The 20,628-nt window shown below is 40.3% G+C and overlaps 1 protein-coding gene across 2 annotated transcripts in view; it reads left to right on the top strand.

Annotated features, from left to right (window-relative positions):
• Positions 1 to 20,628, top strand: part of LOC126188964 (phosphatidylserine synthase 2-like) — a 243,146-nt gene that overhangs the window by 90,957 nt on the left and 131,561 nt on the right. For both annotated transcript variants that reach the window (XR_007537887.1, XM_049930723.1), the window contains exon 7: positions 5,791 to 5,905. Coding sequence is in view for 1 of the 2 variants with exons in the window: in XM_049930723.1 (XP_049786680.1) it covers positions 5,791 to 5,905 (115 nt within the window). In the remaining variant the exon portion in view is untranslated. The remainder of the gene's footprint in view (positions 1 to 5,790; positions 5,906 to 20,628) is intronic.

Genomic DNA, 20,628 nt, shown 5'->3' with positions numbered 1-20,628 from the left:
AGATCTGATTTCACACGCGTCGGCATTTTCAATTACGGCTGACATTATAAAGAAGCACTGCAAAGCACATGTCAGTAGCAGCGATCTGAAAATGGCATACATGTCTTCTCCTTGAGTCAGAGTGACTGCTGCACATGCTCGTAACTGCGATCGTAGCACTGCCGCAGAATGAAATAGAAACAGAACTTACTATGTGGATGACCCTAGTAATAGTGTCAAACTTAGTTTTCTATTCATTATTTTATAAGGTTTCTTAAAATTTCATTCTGATGAAGACATCCTTTGAGGTGTCGAAACCTAGGTCATTGTACCAGACAGTAATTTGTAACCAGTTGGCTGTGTGATTCCTATGCTGAAACTTACCACTTTGAGGACCAGCCACTAAGAAAAATGTTGGGCCCAGAAGCCTAGTCATTTATGACATTATTTAAACTTTTACTGGCACATTTGTATTTGACATGTTGTAAAGGATAATACATACTAAAAAAGACGAATAATATATGTGAAAGCTTAGTTTTCCTTGTAGTTATACTATGTTGTTGTGGTCTTCAGTCCAAAGACCAGTTTGATGCAGCTCTCCATGCTAGTCTCCAGGTAACTAACTGCAACCTACATCCTACTGAATCTGCTTAATCTATTCATCTCTTGATCTACCTCTACAGTTTTTACCCCCACACATCCCTCCAGTACTAAATTTACTAAGTTAATGATCCCTTGAGGCCTCAGAATGTGTCCTACCAACCGTGCCCCCCAGTTCGTCAGTACCTCCTCATTAGTTATATGATCTACCCATCTGATCTTCAGCATTCTTCTGTAGCACCACATTTCAAATGCTTCTTTTTTCTTCTTGTCTAAACTGTGCCATTTGGCTTCTCCCACCCAACACCAGTCCCTCGGAAGTGCGGAGATGGGAACTTGCACTCCAACACATCCTTTCATCCCGCCATCCCCCTGGACTGAACCTACGTTAAACAACCTCACACCCATTTACTCTTCAGTCTTCTCCTCTTTCCCTTTCCTGTTTAGCCATTCACGCATCTTTTCATCCTACATAGTTGTGTTTATCTTTATACTATATACCACGTTACTTCTGTATTCATCCTCTTTGGTTTGAAGCTGGCACAGTACTTACAGTAGAATATCTTTGGCTTCCCTCTGACAACCATGCCTCCATCCTTGCTACCTTCCCTGTTTTCCTTTCCCTGTTGCTTCATAACCTGGGTTGTGAGTAACTGAATCCACTTTCCCTTCTTCCCTTTCTTTCCCCTCTCTCCTCCCTGATGAAGGAACAAAGTTCTGAAAGCTAGGAACGTAAATTTTCTGTTCTGTTTTGTATCTGTATCGGCTGTACTGAGCTGAGGTAAGTACTAGCCAGCCCCTCTATCTCTTTGTTAGTATTTGTTTCACATCTTTAAATGAGATTTTCCATTAATCATTAAACTGATAGTTTGGTAATTTTCACAGCTATCAACACCTGCTTTCTTTGGGATTGGAATAATTATATTCTTCTTGAAGTCTGAGGGTATTTTGCCTATCTCATATGTCTTGCTCACCAGATGGTAGAGTTTTGTCAGGGCTGGCTCTCCCATGGCTGTCAGTATTTCTAATGGAATTTTGTCAACTCCTGGGGCCTTGTTTCGACTTAAGTCTTCCAGTGCTTTGTCAAATGCTTCACGCAGTATCATATCTCCCTTCTAATCTTCATCTAAGTCCTCTTCTATTTCCATAATATTGCCCTCAAGTACATCTCCGTTGTATAGACTCTGTATATACTCCTTCCACCTTTAGACCTTCCCTTCTTTGCTTAGGACAGCTTCACCATCTTAGGTCTGGGTATTCATACTAGTGGTTCTCTTTTCTCCAAAAGCCTCGTTAATTTTCCTGTAGGAAACAACTATCTTACACCAAGTGATACATGCTTCTACATCCTTACATTTGTCCTCTAGCCATTCCTGCTTAAGCATTTTGCACTTCCTGTCATTTTTTAGACATGTGTCATCCCTTTCGCCTGCTTCATTTATTGCATTTCTATATTTTATCCCTTTATCGATTAAATTCAATATCTCTTGTGTTACCTGATGATTTCTTCTAGCCCTCATCTCTTTGTACAGTTGATCCTCTGCTGCCTTCATTATTTTATCTCTCAAAACTACCCATTCTTCTTCTACTGTATTCCTTTCCCCTGTTCTAGTCAATTGTTCCCTAATGCTCCCTGTGAAACACTCTACAACCTCTGGTTCTTTCAGTTTATCCAGCTCCGATCACCTTAAATTCGTTCATTTTTCAGTTTCTCCAGTTTTAATCTGCAGTTCATAACCAATAAATTGTGGTCAGAGTCCACGTCTGCTCCTGGACAATTTAAAACCTGGGTCCGAAATCTGTCTTGCCATTAAATAATCTTTCTGAAACCTTCTGGTCTCTCAGGTTTCTTCCATGTTTACAACCTTCTTTCAAGATTCCTAAACCAAGTGTTAGCTATGACTAAATTATGCTATGTGCAAAATTCTACCATTCCTTTCGCCAGTCCATATTCACCTACTACGTTTCCCTCTCTTCCTTTTCCTGCTATCGAATTTTGGTACCCCATGACTATCAAATTTACATCTCCCTTAACTATCTGAACAATTTCTTTTATCTCATCATACATTTCCTCAGTGTCCTCCTTACCTGTGGACCTATTTGGCATATAAACTTGTACTGTTGTGGTGGGTGTGGGCTTCGTGTATATCTTGGCTACAATCATTCACTTACTATGTTGTCCATAATGGCTTATCTGCGTTCCTATTTATTTATTCATTATTAAACCTACTCCTGCATTACCCCTATTTGATTTATTGTTTATAACCCTGTATTCACTTGATCAGAAGTCCTGGTACTAATGCCACCGAACTTCACTAATTCCCACTGTATCTAGCTGTAACCTATCCATTTCCCTTTTTAAATTTTCTAGCCTATTGCCCGATTGAGGGATCTGACATTCCACACTCCTATCCGTAGAAAGCCAGTTTTGTTTCTCCTAATATGAACATCCTCCTTAGTAGTCCCCACCCAGAGATCCAAACGGGGGACTATTTTACCTCCGGAATATTTTATCCAAGACGATGCCATCATCATTTAACCATACAGTAGAGCTGCATGCCCTTGGAAAATATTGTGACTGTAGTTTCCCCTTGCATTCAGCACAGCAAGGCCATTTTGGTTGATGTTACAAGAGCATATCACTCAATCATCTAGATTGTTGCCCCTGCAACTATTGAAAATGCTGCTACCCCTCTTCAGGAGCCACACGTTTCTCTGGCCTCTCAAGAGGTACCCCTCTATTGTGGTTGCATCTATGGCACTGCTATCTGCACTGAGACAAGCAAGCTTCCTCACCAATGGCAAGACAAGATCCATGGTTCTTGGGGGGGGGGGGGGGGGGAGGAGGAGGAGGTAGGTGTACTGTATGTATATTAATACTACATGTGTATTTAATTTAAACTATTAACTTTTCCTATTTGTGTGTTCACGCTACTTAATATTGATGTTGCTGTTGGCTGACTACATCACATGTCCTAAGCTCCGAATCTCTGCTGTCATTGGCTTGTGGGATCATGTGACGTGAGCTATGATTGTTTAACAAAGGCACATCGTGTAGCGCAATCTTGATTTCAGTGCTTTGGAAACTACTGTGCTGTATTGCATGGAATTCATATTTATACTTTCATAATGCATAAGATCTTTTCACAACGCATAGTTTTATGCTGGACTTTATTTCCTGTAGTACCGGGAATCTCTATGCCAATGCATAAAACATTTGTTGTTCAGAGGACTGATAAGTTTTGAAGCTCTGAGGTAAAGTATATTGTCACCTAACACAGGAAAAATGCACTTTCACCCGAGAAAAGTGTCTTTTCACCCAGGAAAAAGTGTATTTTTAACCAGGAAATCTGGGAAAGATCAGATAATTCTTTTCTCTTGGCATGCATGCACCCTGCTTGAGCAGCTGGTATTTCAGATATCGTCTCCCTCTGTGGCCATGGTATTAAATTAGATCTTTCAAGACAGGGTCAGAAGAAATTCTCTTGATGGTGGAAGTTAGTTCATTTACCCAATGGCAGCTGCTGCAGAAGAAAATATATTTTGTATTTTGGTGAATAATTGAAGATGATATCTACTAAATTATGTTTGGCTTTATGTGTATTGGTTTTGCTACATTTGCCATGTGCACGTATTCATTAATTTTTTGTTGCATTCAGTTGTGTACAATCTAGTCTTCTTCATATAATCTTGTTTTCATATGTTAATTGTTCATTTATGTGTGATTCAACAATAAAGTATCCACTACTAACATATTTTTACCTTACTTTATTAATTTGGACATTTATGTAAAGCCAACATCCTCTCTTTTATCTCAAAAAATGTCATGTCACTATCCAAAAGCACATTAAAATACCAAACTTCCAAAGAGTCAGGCATCTGATTAGGAAATACACAAGTATTTTGTGCTTCACTAGCCTAAGCCATCGTACACTACATAGTCCTGAGCTGAGTCAGTTATATTTCAGCTTGTACGTAGAACTTAAAGGAGAGAGGGTTGAGAATATATGATGGGAAACTCTGGAAAACAGAAATTTATGTTATGCTCCCAAAACTTTGAGTGGCCCCTCTTATTTGCATGTTTGTCAACAGGAATAAACAATCTCAAATTTGTTTGATTCCTTGTTGTGTGGTGACCCACCAAGAGCGCTAATGCACTGCTTCCTGGACTCGGGTAGGCGCGCTGGTCCCGGATCGAATCTGTCCGGTGGATTAATGGTGAAGGCCGGTGTGCCGGCCAGCCTGTATGTGGTTTTTAGGCAGTTTTCCACATCCTCCTTGGTGAATACTGGGCTGGTCCCCATGTCCCACCTCAGTTATGTGACTTGCAGACTCCCGGGCATTCAGGGTGGCGGCAGGAATTTCATCCAGCCACCCCTTAACATTAACCTTGCCAAATCCGAACCTAAACATGCCGACTCTTCAAAACTGCAGGATAAAGGCACAAGCAAAAGAAAGAAAGAATTAATTGTTATGTGGTGATTGCTTGGCCTTTTTCTCTGTAACAGTTCTTTAGCCTTTATATTTCTGGGCAGAAATAAAATTCACAGTTATCAATCAAATGTCATTTGGGAAAAAAAAGTCACATTCAAAGTTTTTAAGTCAAGTGTTCGCAAAATGTGGATGATTGATCCCATTTAGTCCTTTGTAACCTGCCGCCAGGAAACATTAAGTAAATGTAGTTGTAGTGAAAATAGTAGTTTTGTTTGTTTGTGGTAAAGGTATCTGATAGAATATTATAATATTTTCATACATTTTCAGAATCCAGTGTATGAGTTATGTTCCACATACAAATTATCAAAATACATTGCCAGTTTTTTCTGAAATTCTCTTCTAAGTAGACTTTGTTGTAAATTGTGTCCATTATAGCTGATCCTTGTAAGAGAGGTTTTGTATCCCATATGTTATGTATTTTTATTGTAAATAATTGAAAAAAATAACTTAGCAGTTCCCATAGAGGGGTGTAGGGGTGTTGATCACTTGTGTATCATACTGAATAGGTATGGTAGTTAATTTACCTCCTACTTTCACTGAGATATGTGTTCTCTGTTTTTCCTAGAATTGAATTTTATGTGCTCTGTCTTTTTTATGTATTTTCAATTTTTCGAAGTTTCATTTATGTAATTTTTAAGGATCTTAGGCGTTTCTTATTTTATTTCATTATGTATCATAGTCTGGATTTTAATACAACCTTTGAAATTTGCTTTGCAGGGGGAAGCTGATGCGAGTTATAGCTCAGTTTGGGCCATATAGTTGGATTGATTTTGACTGGAAAGCCACATCTAGTCTTGGGCGTTGGATTGCAATGTTGGGAATAATATTGGTGGTAAGTAAAAGCTAGTGGTCGTAGTTTATAAGTAGTTAATAAAGAAGCATTAGAGAAACTAATTATTGGTGTAGGACACAGAGACTATTACAGAAAAGTGTGCTATGCTTTACCTCATGTATAGATGAAATGCTGAAATTTAATAGCTATCTTTATCATGAGTGTCTTAAACATGCTGTTCTAAAGGAGAAATGTTGAATCTCTAGTATTAAACAGACAAACAAATTCTGAAGATTGCCGGCCTTCAAAGTAAAATGCAAGATAAGATTTACAATGGAAGAAAGCATTAAATCTCAGTGTGATATGCAAGAATAAATGAATTTTTCCAGGTTCAAACAATTCAGATGAAAGGAAGAAGGAGCTTAAAGTTACAGTTAGTAAGTAGTTTTTGTGGATGCAGAATGAAGCAGCGAGTGAAACTTTATTTAAAGTCAGGATTCGAATCCTGATCACCTGGTTATTAGGCGGATGCAATAACCACTATGCCACCCTGCCACAGAGTCTTTGCACAACTGCATGGGCTACTCTGCTATGTTTTCCTCCTCGATCCAAATTCCCATTTATGCCTCAGCCCACTTGGTATTCTCCCTAAACTCGAACACTATTTGAGACTTGCAAAGGTCTTTGGAATCATATAGAAATATATACACACATACTGAGGTGCTATTCCAATACAATTGAAAGCCTCTGCAATGCTGTTTGAGTTTAGAGAGAATAATGAGTGGGCTGAGGTGTGAATGGGAATTTGGGTTAAGGAGAGAGGTGTGCAAAACAACTGTGCCAGGGTGGTGTAATGGTTAGCGTGTCTGCCTAGTGAGCAGGAGACCCAGGTTCAAAACCCAGCCTTTGTACAAATTTTCATTTGTCACTTCATTCTGCATACATTCATCATGGATGTTTGATTTTTGCAAAGGTCTCTGGAACCAAGTAGTTTCATTTAATTGGATTTTCATAGTCCACACTATCAAAGGTCTTGATAAAGTCACATAATATATTGAAAAGACAGTTTTTCTTAAGGTTTGCACTTGTGAGGTCAATAAAAATTTCACAGTGCAGAATATTTTACATTAGGTTAACCGAGAAGTAGTGAACAAATTGTGCCTGGAAAAAAGAGAGAGAATTTTGGTGTAAATCACTTTCCTAAAAATATTTGAAAAATAATCTAAATATTGAAATTGATGTTAACTGGAAATGTATTGCCTACCTCAGGTTTTGTATGTGGATGTAACTACTAGATATTTCACTGTGATCTGAAATAAGCTTTGAATCATTGACTGACTGCGAAGTTTGCTCCTAAGTGACCATTTCAAGTTAGCACAAGATCTTTTAATACTCTGATAGAGGGACTGTCATGGCCAGTGACCTTCTAGTGATCTACATTTACATATTTGTGATTATCTGCTATTCACAATAAAGTGCCTGGCAGAGGGTTCAATGAACCACCTTCAAGCTGTCTCTCTACCGTTCCACTCTCGAACAGCACGCGGGAAAAAGGAGCACTTAAATTTTTCTGTGCGAGTCCTGATTTCTATTATTTTATCATGATGATCATTTCTTCCTATGTAGGTGGGTGCCAACAGAATGTTTTCGCAATCAGAAAAGAAAACTGGTGATGAAATTTCATGAGAAGATCCCGTCACAACGAAAAATGCCTTTGTTTTAATGATTGCCACTCCAATTCACGTATCATATCTGTGACACTATCTCCCCTATTTCGCGATGATACAAAACGAGCTGCCCTTCTTTGTACATTTTGATGTCAACTGTCAGTCCCACCTGATGCGGATCCCACATCACACAGCAATACTCCAGAATAGGAAGGACAAGCGTAGTGTAAGCAGTCTCTTTGGTAGACCTGTTATACCTTCTAAGTGTTCTGCCAATGAATCGCAGTCTTTGGTTTGCTTTACCCACAATATTATCTACTTGATCGTTCCAATTTAGGTTATTTGTAATTGTAATCCCTAAGTATTTAGTTGAATTTACAGCCTTCAGATTTGTGTGACTTATCGCGTAATTGAAATTTAGCTGATTTCTTGTAGTACTCATGTGAATAACTTCACACTTTTCCTTATTCAGGGTCAATTGCCACTTTTCGCATCATACAGATATCTTATCTAAATCATTTTGCTAGTCGTTTTGATCATCTGATGACTTTACAAGATGGTAAATGACAGCATCATTTGCAAACAATCTAAGACGGCTCCTCAGATTGTCTCCTATGTCATTAATATAGATCAGGAACAATAGAGAGCCTGTAACACTTCCTTGGGGAACGCCGGATATTACTTCTGTTTTACTCGATGACTTTCCATCTACTACTACGAACTGTGACCTTTCTGAGAGAAAATCACGAATCCAGTCGCACAACTGAGGCGATACTCCGTAGGCATGCAGTTTGGTTAGAAGATGCTTGTGACGAACAGTGTCAAAAGCCTTCTGGAAATCTAAAAATATGGATTCAATTTGACATCCCCTGTCGGTAGCACTTATTACTTCATAAGTATCAAGAGCTAGTTGTGTTTCACAAGATGATATTTTCTGAAACCGTGCTGACTATGCGTAAATAAATCGTTTTCTTTGAGGTACTTCATAATGTTCGAATACAGTATATGTTCCAAAACCCTACTGCAATTTGACGTTAGTGATATACGCCTGTAATTCAGCGGATCGCGCCTTCTTCCCTTCTTGGGTATTGGTGTGACTTAAGCAATTTTCCAGTCTTTAGGTACGGATCTTTCTGTGAGCGAGTGGTTGTCTATAATTGCTAAATATGGAGATATTTTATCAGCATATTCTGAGAGGTACCTGACTGGTATACAATCTGCACCGGAGGCCTTGTCTTTATTAAGTGATTTAAGCTGTTTCGTTACTCCGAGGATATCTACGTCTATGTTTCTAATCTTGGCAGTTGTTCTTGATTTGAATTCAGGAATATTTACTCCGTCATCTTTGGTGAAGGAGTTACGGAAAACCGTGTTTAATAACTCTGCTTTAGTGGCACTGTCATCAGTGACTTCACCGTTGTTATCGTGCAGTGAAGGTGTGTCTTGCCATCAGTGTGCTTTATATATGACCAGAATCTCTTCGGGTTTTCTGCCAGATTTCGAGACAGAATTTCATTGTGGAAATTATTAAAAGCATCTCGCATTGAAGTACGCGCCATATTTTGAACTTCTGTAAAACTTTGGCAACCTTGGGGATTTTGTGTTCTTTTAAATTTGGCATGCTTTTTTTGTTGCTTCTGCAACAACGATCTGACCCGTTTTGTGTACCATGGGGGATCAGTACCATCACTTATTAATTTATGTGGTATATATCTCTCAATTGCTGTCGATACTATCTCTTTGAAAACATTCCACAACTTTTATACACTTACATGATCAGATCGGAAGGAGTGAAGACTGTCTCTTAAAAAGGTGTTAAGAGCATTTTTATCAGCTTTTTTAAATAGATATACTTTGCGTTTCTTTTTGATGGTTGTAGGTGTTACGGTATTCAGCCTAGCAGCAACTGCCTTGTGGTCACTAATTCCTGTATTCGTCACAATACTCACTATTTGTCCAGGATTATTTGTTGCTAAAAGGTAAAGTATGCTTTCGCAACCATTTACGCTTTGAGAGGGCTCATGAACTAATTGTTCAAAATAATTTTCTGAGATAGCATTCAGTACAATTTCGGATGATGTTTTATGCCTGCCGCTGGCTTTAAACGTGTAATTTTTCCAGCATATTGAGGGTAGATTAAAGTCACCACTGACTATAATTGTATGGGCAGGTTATTTATTTGAAATGAGACTCAGATTTTCTTTGAAATGTTCAGCAACTATATCTTCTGAGTCGAGGTGTTGGTAAAACGATCCAATTAATAGTTTAGTCCGATTGTAAGGTATAACCTCTGCCCATACTATTTCACACGAACAATCTACTTCAATTTCGCAACAAGGCAAACTACCTCTGACAGCAATAAATACTCCACCACCAACTGTATTTAATCTATCCTTTCTGAACACTGTTAGATCGTTTGAAAAAAATTTCAGCTGAGCTTATTTCCGGCTTTAGCCAGCTCTCTGTACCTACAACTATTTGAGCTTCAGTGCTTTCTATTAGGGCTTGGAGCTCTGGTTCTTTCCCAACACAGCTACGACAATTTACAACTACAATACCAATTGTTTCTACAACTACTTTACTGCTTTTTACCTGCCCACTTTTAGACGAACACCTCCTTCTGTGGTTCCCTGAGACCCCCTAACCTAAAAAACCGCCTAGCCCCTTCCACACAGCCCCCGATACCTATGTAGTGGACTCCTGGCCTATTAAGCGGAACCCAGAAACCCACCACCCGATGGCGCAAGTCAAGGAATCTGCAACCTACATGGTCACAGAACTGCCTGAGCCTCTGATTCAGACCCTCCACTTGCCTCTGCACCAAAGGGCCAAAGTTGGTTCTATTGACGATGCTGCAGATGGTGAGCTCCGCCATAATCTTGGAAGCAAGACTGGCAGTCTTTACCATTTCCGCTAGCCGCACGAAACCAAACGGAATTTGTTCCGATCCAAAGCGACACACGTCATTGGTATCGACACAAGCCACCACCTGCAGTTGGCTGCACCCTGTACTCTCCATGGCGTCCAGAAGCACACTTTTCACATCCAGAATGACTGCACCCGCCCCCCCCCCCCCTCCCCTGGAATGCACACAAAGTGCACACTGGCTTCCTTCCCCTCCTTGGCAGCCATGTTCCTAAGGGGCCCCATTACGCACCAAACGTTGGAGCTCCCAGCTATCAGCAAACCCACCCTCTGTGAATACCCAGACCTTGCGGGCTGAGAAGCAACCTCTGGAACAGGGTGGATGACTGCATCCGGCTCAGAGACATCATCAGCCACAGATAACACCCGAAAACTGTTCGTCAAACGAATCGGGGAGGCCCTACGATGAACCCCTTGGAAAGTTTTTCTCTGCCTGCCAGAATTTGGAATGATCTCCCACTCGATCATGGGTGAGGGGTCAACCTCAGTGCAGGCAGTACCCGGGGCAGCTACAGCAGTGGACCGAGCGGAGGACACGTGGGACGTGCTCGACATCCCTCGCATCCCCGACGCCCGTTGGCAGCAGCCTCAAGCTGTGTGACGGAAGACAAAGCAGCCTGGAGCTGTGAGCGAAGGGTCACCAACTTAGCTCACATCTGCACACAACAATCATAGTTCCTATCCATTACTGCCGTCGCTCCTGTTGGAAGCTCGTAAAAATATGTAACAAGTGAACGGTGTACTCGCCTTATTAGTAGCAGGAACTAGTAGTGCTGCTCTCGCTGATGGTCTAACCGACACTGAGCTGTTCTAACCAAACAAACAAAAGCCTGTACGATACAAGGGTCAATACAAGTGTCGATAACAATGGCGGTACTGTACACTACACTGCTATTGAAATAAAAGGTTGTGCTTAGTAAGCACTCAAACACGCAAGAAATTACAAAAATAAACTAGTAACTACACAGATAACTGAAAATAAGTCGCTCCTGTTTGAAGCTCATAAGAATATGTACCAAGTGAACGGTGTACTCATCTTATTAGTAGCAAGAACTAGCGGTGCTGCTCTCACTGAAGGTCTAAATCTAATGATTTTTGTAATCCCCTACCAATTGTTCCACAAAATTTTGGGAAAACTTCCAGGTCTCCGTAACTTCCTGTCCCAGCATTTTTGTGTAGAGCCTTCTGATGGTCTTTAGATGTAAACTGATGAAAGTATCCTAAACTTCTCTATTTAACTCCTGACAATATAGTGTCATCAAAGGCATGAATTTACAGGATTCTGTATGAATGTGACAAGCTTACCACACACCGTTCAATACCATGTTAAGGAAAACCAGCAGCATACTCACTGCTTTCAAGTCAGCAAATCTTCTACTGCAGAATGTTGCATTTCTAGTGATATTTTGGTGAAATATAATATAACAAAAATTGTAGAGCAAATCTCCAAGTTAGGGAATAATATCGTTGAGGAGTTGGTGGAAATAAGACAGTTTGAAGATCTCATCAATTGAGATGGCATTTCCATTTGGTTAATGCATGAAATCTTGCCTTTAGGTAACTCCATTCTCTCTGCATGATTAATAGTTCTCTGCTCAGTACAACAAGCAGAGCTCATTGATCTGTTGTCAAAAAAGCAAGTGTTCACCACTCAGCACACTTTGAACAACCTGTCGCCTTATAGTAAAACGGTATACTTTCAAGTAATCCATGTGGAGCAGCTTATATACTGTGTGTCGACATTGACGTAAATAGAGGAGCTTGGAGCGCTTCTGTCACTTTGCACCTGAAGATGGCCAAAATACGCTGAACCAAAATAGCTGGATAGTTACATATGAACATCCAACAATATTCCAAAAATGTTATGCAGCAATCAACACGCTGGGTGAGTTTTAAACGTTGTACCGGGCAATGAATTAGGTTTTTTTTAATTTTTGTAATTAATTCTTGTAAGTGCTATGTTCAGTGTTTGTGGAATAAACCGAATGGAGAACCACAGTGGATAAAATTAAGGCATATTCATTTAGTTGTATATTAGTAGACACAGCAAGTAAGTAAGGATTTAATTTGGTTGCACTGTGCCATCATACTGCTATTGTTTGGGAAGGCAGTTTCATTCACATCACATTTACTTTTGTTGGCTTGATTTCAAGAGTTTTTGTATTTAGTAATTTTACTACAATGTTGGCAAAGGAGCATTAAGTCTTGACTACAGCTTGCTTACTGGATATATAGACATTTCATTCTCTTTGAAGATACTTTCATCTAAAGTGTTATCCATCATAAACTAATGAGACAAAACATTGTGATCATTGCCCACAAGAAGGTCGATTGTCTTGTGATGGAGTTGGAGGCACATAACAAGCTAAGTAAAGTATGTTAACTGCTGGAGGTGCACGATACGCTTGGCACGCTGAGGCGCTGTGGCCTGCACTGTCATCCGTGTACCTGCGCTAATGTTCCTGACCCTCGAGCTGCTGCCTGGGGCGGAGCACCCCTTGCTGCCCCACCTGCCCTGTGCTGAGTATTTCTGCAGTGACAGCAACTCCACGCGAAATATTGTGTCCTCTCACAGCTGATACAGTACACTCGTAAATGCTCTCACTACGTAGTTCCCCTGCAAGTGAATTACTACAGAGTCAAACTGTCTGGTAAAACTATTTTCCATCACCAAGAATGATATCTTGCTTGTAGTTTTCTTGCACTATTTTTGTAGATTATGCTGAAAGCGATGTGATTCATTAGCTTTACATCAATAGTTTATTGTTCTTTCTTGGATACCCATTTATAATGCCCGCATTTATCTATGCGTTCCTCACCGTACTAACTGAAGAACAAATAAAATAAGCCATAGATTATAGGTTACTGTATGTTATTTTTGTTGTTCAGAACATCGTATTAAGTCGTTTATAGGAGAAAGCGACATACAGATCATCTTTCATATCGCACTACAACATCGGAATTTACTGTGAGCAACGGTAAGAACAATTTGACTTCACATCGTTAAATTTGTATTCCCGTGTGATAAGAAATTTCACATGGCCTACTGTTTGTATCGCTGAATTGCCAGAATATTTGTTGCGCTTTGTAATTACCCGATTATGCGTAATTTTGTTTCTGTGATGAAATTTGTACAATACTTGTGATTGTTGCACATAAGTATTCAACAGATTTTCCAACATTTCAAAGCTGTGAAATCTCTGTCTTTTGTGAGCACATTAAATTCACTTATAGAGAAAATTCAGAGTCATGAACTGTAAATTTAGGCGTTACTTTTACACATTGTGAATATGTTTCCCATCCTTCTTTTTGATCTGGGCTTTGGACCGGCACTAACGAAGTTAAAAATATTTTTATTTTGTTTTTCCCTTTTTATAATTTTTTTTCGAAGTTTTTTTCTAATAGCAATATTGTATTCGTTCTATGCTGCAATTAGTAATTCTGTTTCGTGTGGTATTTTTCAAAACAGGGTGTGACACACAATGGTACCTTGCAAGTTTTACTTTCGTACCTGCTTTCTCGACGCACTTTTTGTTTCCAGCAAACAATGCATCTACGTATTAGCGCACTTTTCTTGGATTGCTCACTTGTTATAATGTCTGGAATATGCCTTCCCACAAATCTTAGAGGATTATCATCAAAACACCTTCCTCTGCCAGCTTTTCTGTGCTCTAATGCATACGTTTCCGTAAGTTCTCTTACCTGTGACAGATGAAACTCTGCTATCATCATTTTACGACCTGTTAGTGATCTGTGTAGGGCATGAGCATTTAAAACACACAGATCTAGAACGTGAAAAAAGAACTTTTTATACCACTTCATTGTTTTCCGTATACATCCGACAGAGCTAAACAGCATATCAGAATGGTCAACTGCTCCCATATTCAAGTTATAATCTACAATGCTTTGTGGTTTCTTAATTTTTTCTCCAGTATTCCTGTCAATCTTTCCTGTGTCAACCATTTCTGTGGTGTTACATGTGGTCAACATCCACACTTCTCTTTTGTCATACCACTTTATAGCAAGCATTGTATCAGTACACATAAACTGAATATCTCCACGTTCCAGTTTCTTCTGAAGTTTCGGCATGTTGCGTCTGTTCTTACGGATAGTACCACATGCGTTCATCCCATGAGTGTGAAGCTGGGCAAACAAGTCTGGGCTTGAGTACCAGTTATCGACATAGAGGGTATGTCCACGTTCTAAATAGGGCTTCTTTCATCAATGCAGAGTTTCTGATGTGGATTAAATGCACAACAGAAAGCTGTACGAACTTTATTGACAATGTTCCTAATTTTGAATAATCTGTCTCCTCCAGTATTGGCAGAGTTGTCACTGAAATGTAACATTCTCATAAGTAACAAAAAGCAGTCTCTTGACATGAGTTCACTAAAAATTGACATATTTAGAAGAACATCTCTGGTCCAGTATTCACTAATTTTCAGTTTTTTCACGCGAGGCATCAGAAGACAAACAGCTATAAAATAATACATTTCTTCATATCTAGTATCTTTCCATTTTGAGATTCGAGAATGCACTGATTCGGGAGTATTCTTCTTGGTGAATAAATAAAACCAATTCGTTTTGTCAGCTATATATTTCATCAGTTCTTGTGTAAAGAATAACATGAAAACTGACAGAATACTTGACTAATTCCCTATTTGACACACATGTCCCGACAGCGTATCATCAAATGCATGATTAACTGGCTGAAAGTCATTTTCTTTCCAGCCAAATATATCACTAAGACGTGCTTTCTTCGTAGGCGTTTCACTATCACTTTCTGATTCTTCAAATTCAGAACAACTAACATCTCTTGTTGAAACATGAGACTGCTTTCACACCGCTGCTGACGTGGATGGTTTATGAATAGAGCTGTCCGCTCTGTGGAAGAGCTATCACTTTTGTCAAAATCAAGTAGTTCACCCTCACTGTCGCACCTCGTAAGAATCTCCATGATTTCTTCCTCAGTGCAACCATGAGTTCTCACCATTTTCCTTTTAAAATACAGGACGCGAAGAACACTGATGTAAATTCCGATGAACAGTGAACTGTAGTGCGAAACCTAGGCTCACAACAGACAAGCCAGCGGCCAGAACTGCGAAAGGCTACTGAGATATGAGACGGGAAGTCCACTGTCCGAGTTATCTCGTCATCAGCACTCAGATAGCGGCGCGCCTGTACTCGTCATCAGTGCTCAGGGGCCAGCAAGCGCGGGTGTGACTTAACTCGTCAACAGTGCTAGGGAAAACCGGCGGCCGTGACTATACTCGTCATTAGCACCCGGGGAGCAGCACACAGCATGATGAGTAAACTCGTCAACAGCAGTCAAAGGGTTAAGCATAGTATAGATGAGTGGCGCATCGTTCCAGTAATGATACACGCTGTAAATGAAAAATCCACTGACATATGCAACTTTGACAAACAGCAGATTGTTACGGCCTGACATCTCAGAAATGACAAAGCTGGTTAAATTCTGCTGTCGCAAGCATTTGCAGGAAGTGGTCGAAGGCTGGTGACACCACAAGCAGGCAACAATGTGTTTGACATTCATGTCCCATCCAAAAAGGGGGAAATCAGAGGCTTGCCTACTCTGTAAAGCAGAATGGTCAGTGATATGTGGCATAACACAATGCTGTCATAGGTGCAGGTGCTTCATAAAACACTGTTCAGAACAAACAATTCAGTGTACATTGTTCATGATGGGCCACCACAGCAGATGACCTCTACTTGTTACTATTCTGACCCAGTGACATCATTAATGATGACAAAGGAGATAGTTTTAAAAACACTCTTGTGACCCTTGCTATAATACTGTTCAAGTGCATGGGACCAATAACTAGTAGGACTAACAGAGGATATTAAAGCAGCACATATGGTCACAGGTTTGTGGGTCCATAAGCGAACATTACTGAGGTGAAAAACCTAGGCTGGCAGATACTGGAGATAGTTACAGTCTATCCCAGACAGCCTAATTGCAAAGTTTCAAGAAACAGCTTTAAGTGAGTGATCTAATTATATACTATGTTTCTCACATAGGGCCACGATGACAAGGTTAGATTAATTACAGCCCACAGAGAGGTGTTCAAGCAAGCAATCATTCTACCCATGCTCCATATGTGGATGAAATGAGAAGCAGCAGCACCAGCTGGTACATTGGGAAATATGCTCTGCAGTGCAAGAGAAATTCATTTTACAAAACCAGAATCATGGTGTGAAGAGCGTGATAGTGAACTCACTTCTATGTCTTGGCCACCAAATTCACTTTATCTGAACCAAGTGTAATACATGTGGAACAGTACTGACTCTGTGCCTAGAAACAACTGACTCATAATTTACATTAATTGTTTGACCTGTACATAAATGGAACACATCTGGGATGCTATCACCTCCATCCACACAACCAACAAGTCAGTTGCATGACCTGTGTATATAGTCTGAGTCATGAACTGTGGTGGCCTGTACAGGTAGGGCTTTATACAGTGATTGCAGCATTTCTTGTTGCAAGCGATAATTGTGGTATGTGCACATATGTGCTTTGCACTTGGAGAAAGCATGTAGCCTGCAAATTATGCCTCTCAGTTGCTTGCGTAGAATTTGTTGTTCACCATCAGCTGTGACAACTTGCAGCAAGTGGAATAAAAATTCACTGAATAACACTCTACAATCACGTTTAATGCTCACACTAGGTTTGCTGTTCACAGCAGAGTGCTCAGGATACCACTGAATGCTCACTGGCTGTCAGAGAACACATGGTGTAGGTCTGTAGACTGACCCTAACCTCAAACACCATTAAACAATGACATCCGGTGTAACTTACCTCCAGAAACGTACCAAGAACATGTAAAAATCTACACAACACAGAATCATTGGTGTATTTTGTTCCAAAGATAGTCCAACATGCCATTAAACAGGTGGTTATAATGTTGGGTATCATCAGTATATATCCTGGCTTCTACTCTGTTTGCCTCTCAGATGTTTCAACAGGGAACAGAATTCAGAGTCTTGTAGAAGTATTTTTATAAAATAAAGATATTTCTGAACACCACCTTGTGCTTTGTAAATTTCTTCCCAGAGTTTTTCCTATAATAATAATGTGACAGAGTCATTGATTGAGTCCCAGTTATACACTGTTTTCATTTTATAATCTTAACTGAGCTGTGTCATCAACATCTACGTCTACATCAGTACCCCACAAGCCACTATATTGGGTGTAGTGGAGAGTACATATTGTACCATTATCACTCCCCCCTCACATCAGTGAGATAAGTCTACAGTTTTGCGAGTAGATATTGAAACCTTTTGTATGGACTGGAACTATGTGCATCTTTTTTCAATCATATGGCATGCACCGTTATTCCATTGATGTACAGTTAACTTACATTAATAGAGGGATTGATTCCTCTGCATATTCAATATAGATCTTACGGGCACTTCACTGGATCCTATGGCTTTTTTTCTCTTCTTTTCACTATCAAGTGATTTGAGCTGCTATTCTGTTCTGTTCCCCCTTATTTCTACATCTGTCATTTCTGCATCCATGTGGTAGGTGAACACACGATATGTGCTGTAATCTTCTTAGGTGGAACAGTTTCAAAGACAGAGTTTAGTATTTTGGCCTTCATTTTATCATCTTACGTTTTAGTGGCATCATGGTCAACAAACCTTTGGGCAGATTGCTGTAATTGGTGTGTTGTTGACTGATATGCAAGCCCAAAACTGTTTAGTATTTTCTGACAATTCAGATTTTGCTTTCAGATTCATTGAATGCTTTCTGTATAACTGCCTTTACACCCATTTTGACTTCCTTCAGTTTTGTTTGTTGACCAAGGTTTAGCTTTGTTTGAATTTGCTATGGCTCTCTTTGCTTTCATGTTAGCTTCCTAAAACAGTTCATCGTAATGGCTTAAACAGGCTCTTCTTTTTTCTTTCTGATTTAAAAAAAGTTAGAAACCTCTTCCTTAACACTCTTCCTCACAAAGTACAGTCACCTCTGTAATGGAAGAGAGTGAAGGCAGGCAGGTACCAATACATGTATTGAGCATCCAGTGTGACTGATGCAGTAGAAAAGTGGATCAGTCATGTTTTGGGATACTGTCATGCATGGTTGTCAGATGCGTTCATTGCTACTGAGGGTAATTTGAGGACTGTGCAGTATTGGGCCAGGATCCTCCAATCTATTGTCCATCCCTACAGTCAACATTGTGGCAATGCATGTGCCTTCAAAGACACTAAAGCAATGCACACATTGTCCACCTCCTGAAGGAAAAAGTGAACACTACTGTAGCTGTGACTTCTGAAATTTTCCCGGCGTATTTCTTCTTCTAATAATTTCTGGCTATGCAGCCAGATCCCGTCAACATTCTGCCACGATATTTCAGCCCAGAGACGTCCGGCCATCATCAGGTGAGTACACAACTACTGAAGAGACCAGGTGCAGTCGTGGTATTTATGTTGAATCTCACGCATGCGAAATGTACTGGCATCCAACAGCGCATGCACTAGGTGTTGACATGCACGGCATAGCCGAGTTGTACATGCTGTCCTCAGTGGTGAAAGTAAAAGATCATCTAGTCATTGAGTATCGAATAACGCTGTCGATTTTGCTGTGATTATATAATTTTAATAACAGGATTCCAGTTTTTATCCAGCTGAAAGCTGTTGTCACGATTTATAATATTATCGGCAAGACATATTTCTTTGATTACGGAATCCCAAAATCTGGAAACCGGAGCTAAAATTTTTGTTTCATTGTGTTCCATTGAAAGTCTCAAAGAAATACAGTGCTCTGCTACTGCCAATTTTGACGGTTGCCACATACGGGTGTATCTTTCATGTTCTGGACATCGTTCATGGACAGTTCTTGTTGTCTGGCCAATATATGCAGAGCCACATTCAGAGGGAATTTTGTAGATGCCTGCTTTCTTCAGTTGTAAATCGTCTTTAACGGATCCAACCAGGGCCTGGTTCTTTGCTGGTGGACTGAAGATAACCTCGATTTTATTTTTCTTCAGTAATTGCCCTATTTTCGATGACACATTCCCAGCGTATGGAAGGAATGCAGTTGATTTGTATTCGTCATCATCGTGCTCAATGTGTTGCTTCTTGTTATGACAGTTGCGCATGGCCTTCCTTATTTGGGGTGAAGTGTAGCCATTCTCTTTAAAAACCTTCTCCAAGCGTTCTAATTCTGCATGGAGGTTTCCATCATCCGATATTACATGTGCTCGATGTAGTAAGGTGCTGAGAACACCAGCTGTTTGCACTGGGTGATGGCAGCTTGATGCCTGGAGATGCAGATCTGTGTGAGTTGGTTTCCTGTACACAGAATGTGTTATATCCTAGCCAGTAATGCCAACCGAGCCCGCTGCCAAAAGGTTGGCAGCATCAAAGTCCGAACGCCGTCCGCATAAGCAGCGCCAGCGATACAGGAAATTGCCGCAAGTCTGCGCGCGCCACCGCTGGCTTCTGGCTTCTTAAGCGCTGGAGTCGCGAGCGCTAGGACAGTTCTGTATTCGCCGCTCAGTGGTATACTCGCCACCGATTTGTGTACTTGCTAGTCAGTTGTGTGTTCATCGCAGCAGAGTTGTTGTTTGTCGTCAGCCGATGCTGACCTAGCCACTCCGACTCGAACTAGACAGATTTCTGTAGACACGGAGTTCACTACTGTGTTTCGGTATCTTCGTTAATAAAGATAAGTACCGACTTTTATTTAATCAGAGTGTTCGGGTTTTCATCTTTCTGTTCACTGTTCCAGCGGACCGGTTGGCCCGCTATTAAAAGTGTGGCGGTGACTTCGTAAGCCGTTTATACAGCGAAGTGTTTGTCGCTACGAACGCCGCCACAAAAGAATGTCCTAATGACCCATCATTTTTACGGCGTACTAGCACGTCTAGAAATGGTAAAGTGTCATCTTTTTCAATCTCCATCGTGAATTTGATATTCTTGTGTAATGAGTTTGTGATGAAGGAATTTCTCAAGTTCCTGTCTGCCATGAGGCCATACAACAAAAGTATCATCTACTCTATGTACTGCCAGAAGACCGCAGGCTTTAAAACAGCAGACTCAAGTGCTTTCTCCTCAGAGTCCTCCGTAAAGAGATTAGCTACCACAGGGGACAAAGGGCTCCCCATGGCGACGCCGTCTGTTTGTTCAAAGAATTCATCATTGAATAAAAAGTACTTTGAGGAG

This window comes from Schistocerca cancellata, chromosome 5 (genome assembly GCF_023864275.1).
Source record: "Schistocerca cancellata isolate TAMUIC-IGC-003103 chromosome 5, iqSchCanc2.1, whole genome shotgun sequence".
Taxonomy (NCBI): Eukaryota; Metazoa; Arthropoda; class Insecta; order Orthoptera; family Acrididae; genus Schistocerca; species Schistocerca cancellata.
Note: the sequence above shows the minus strand (reverse complement) of the source record. Positions and strands in the feature narration are given on the sequence as shown.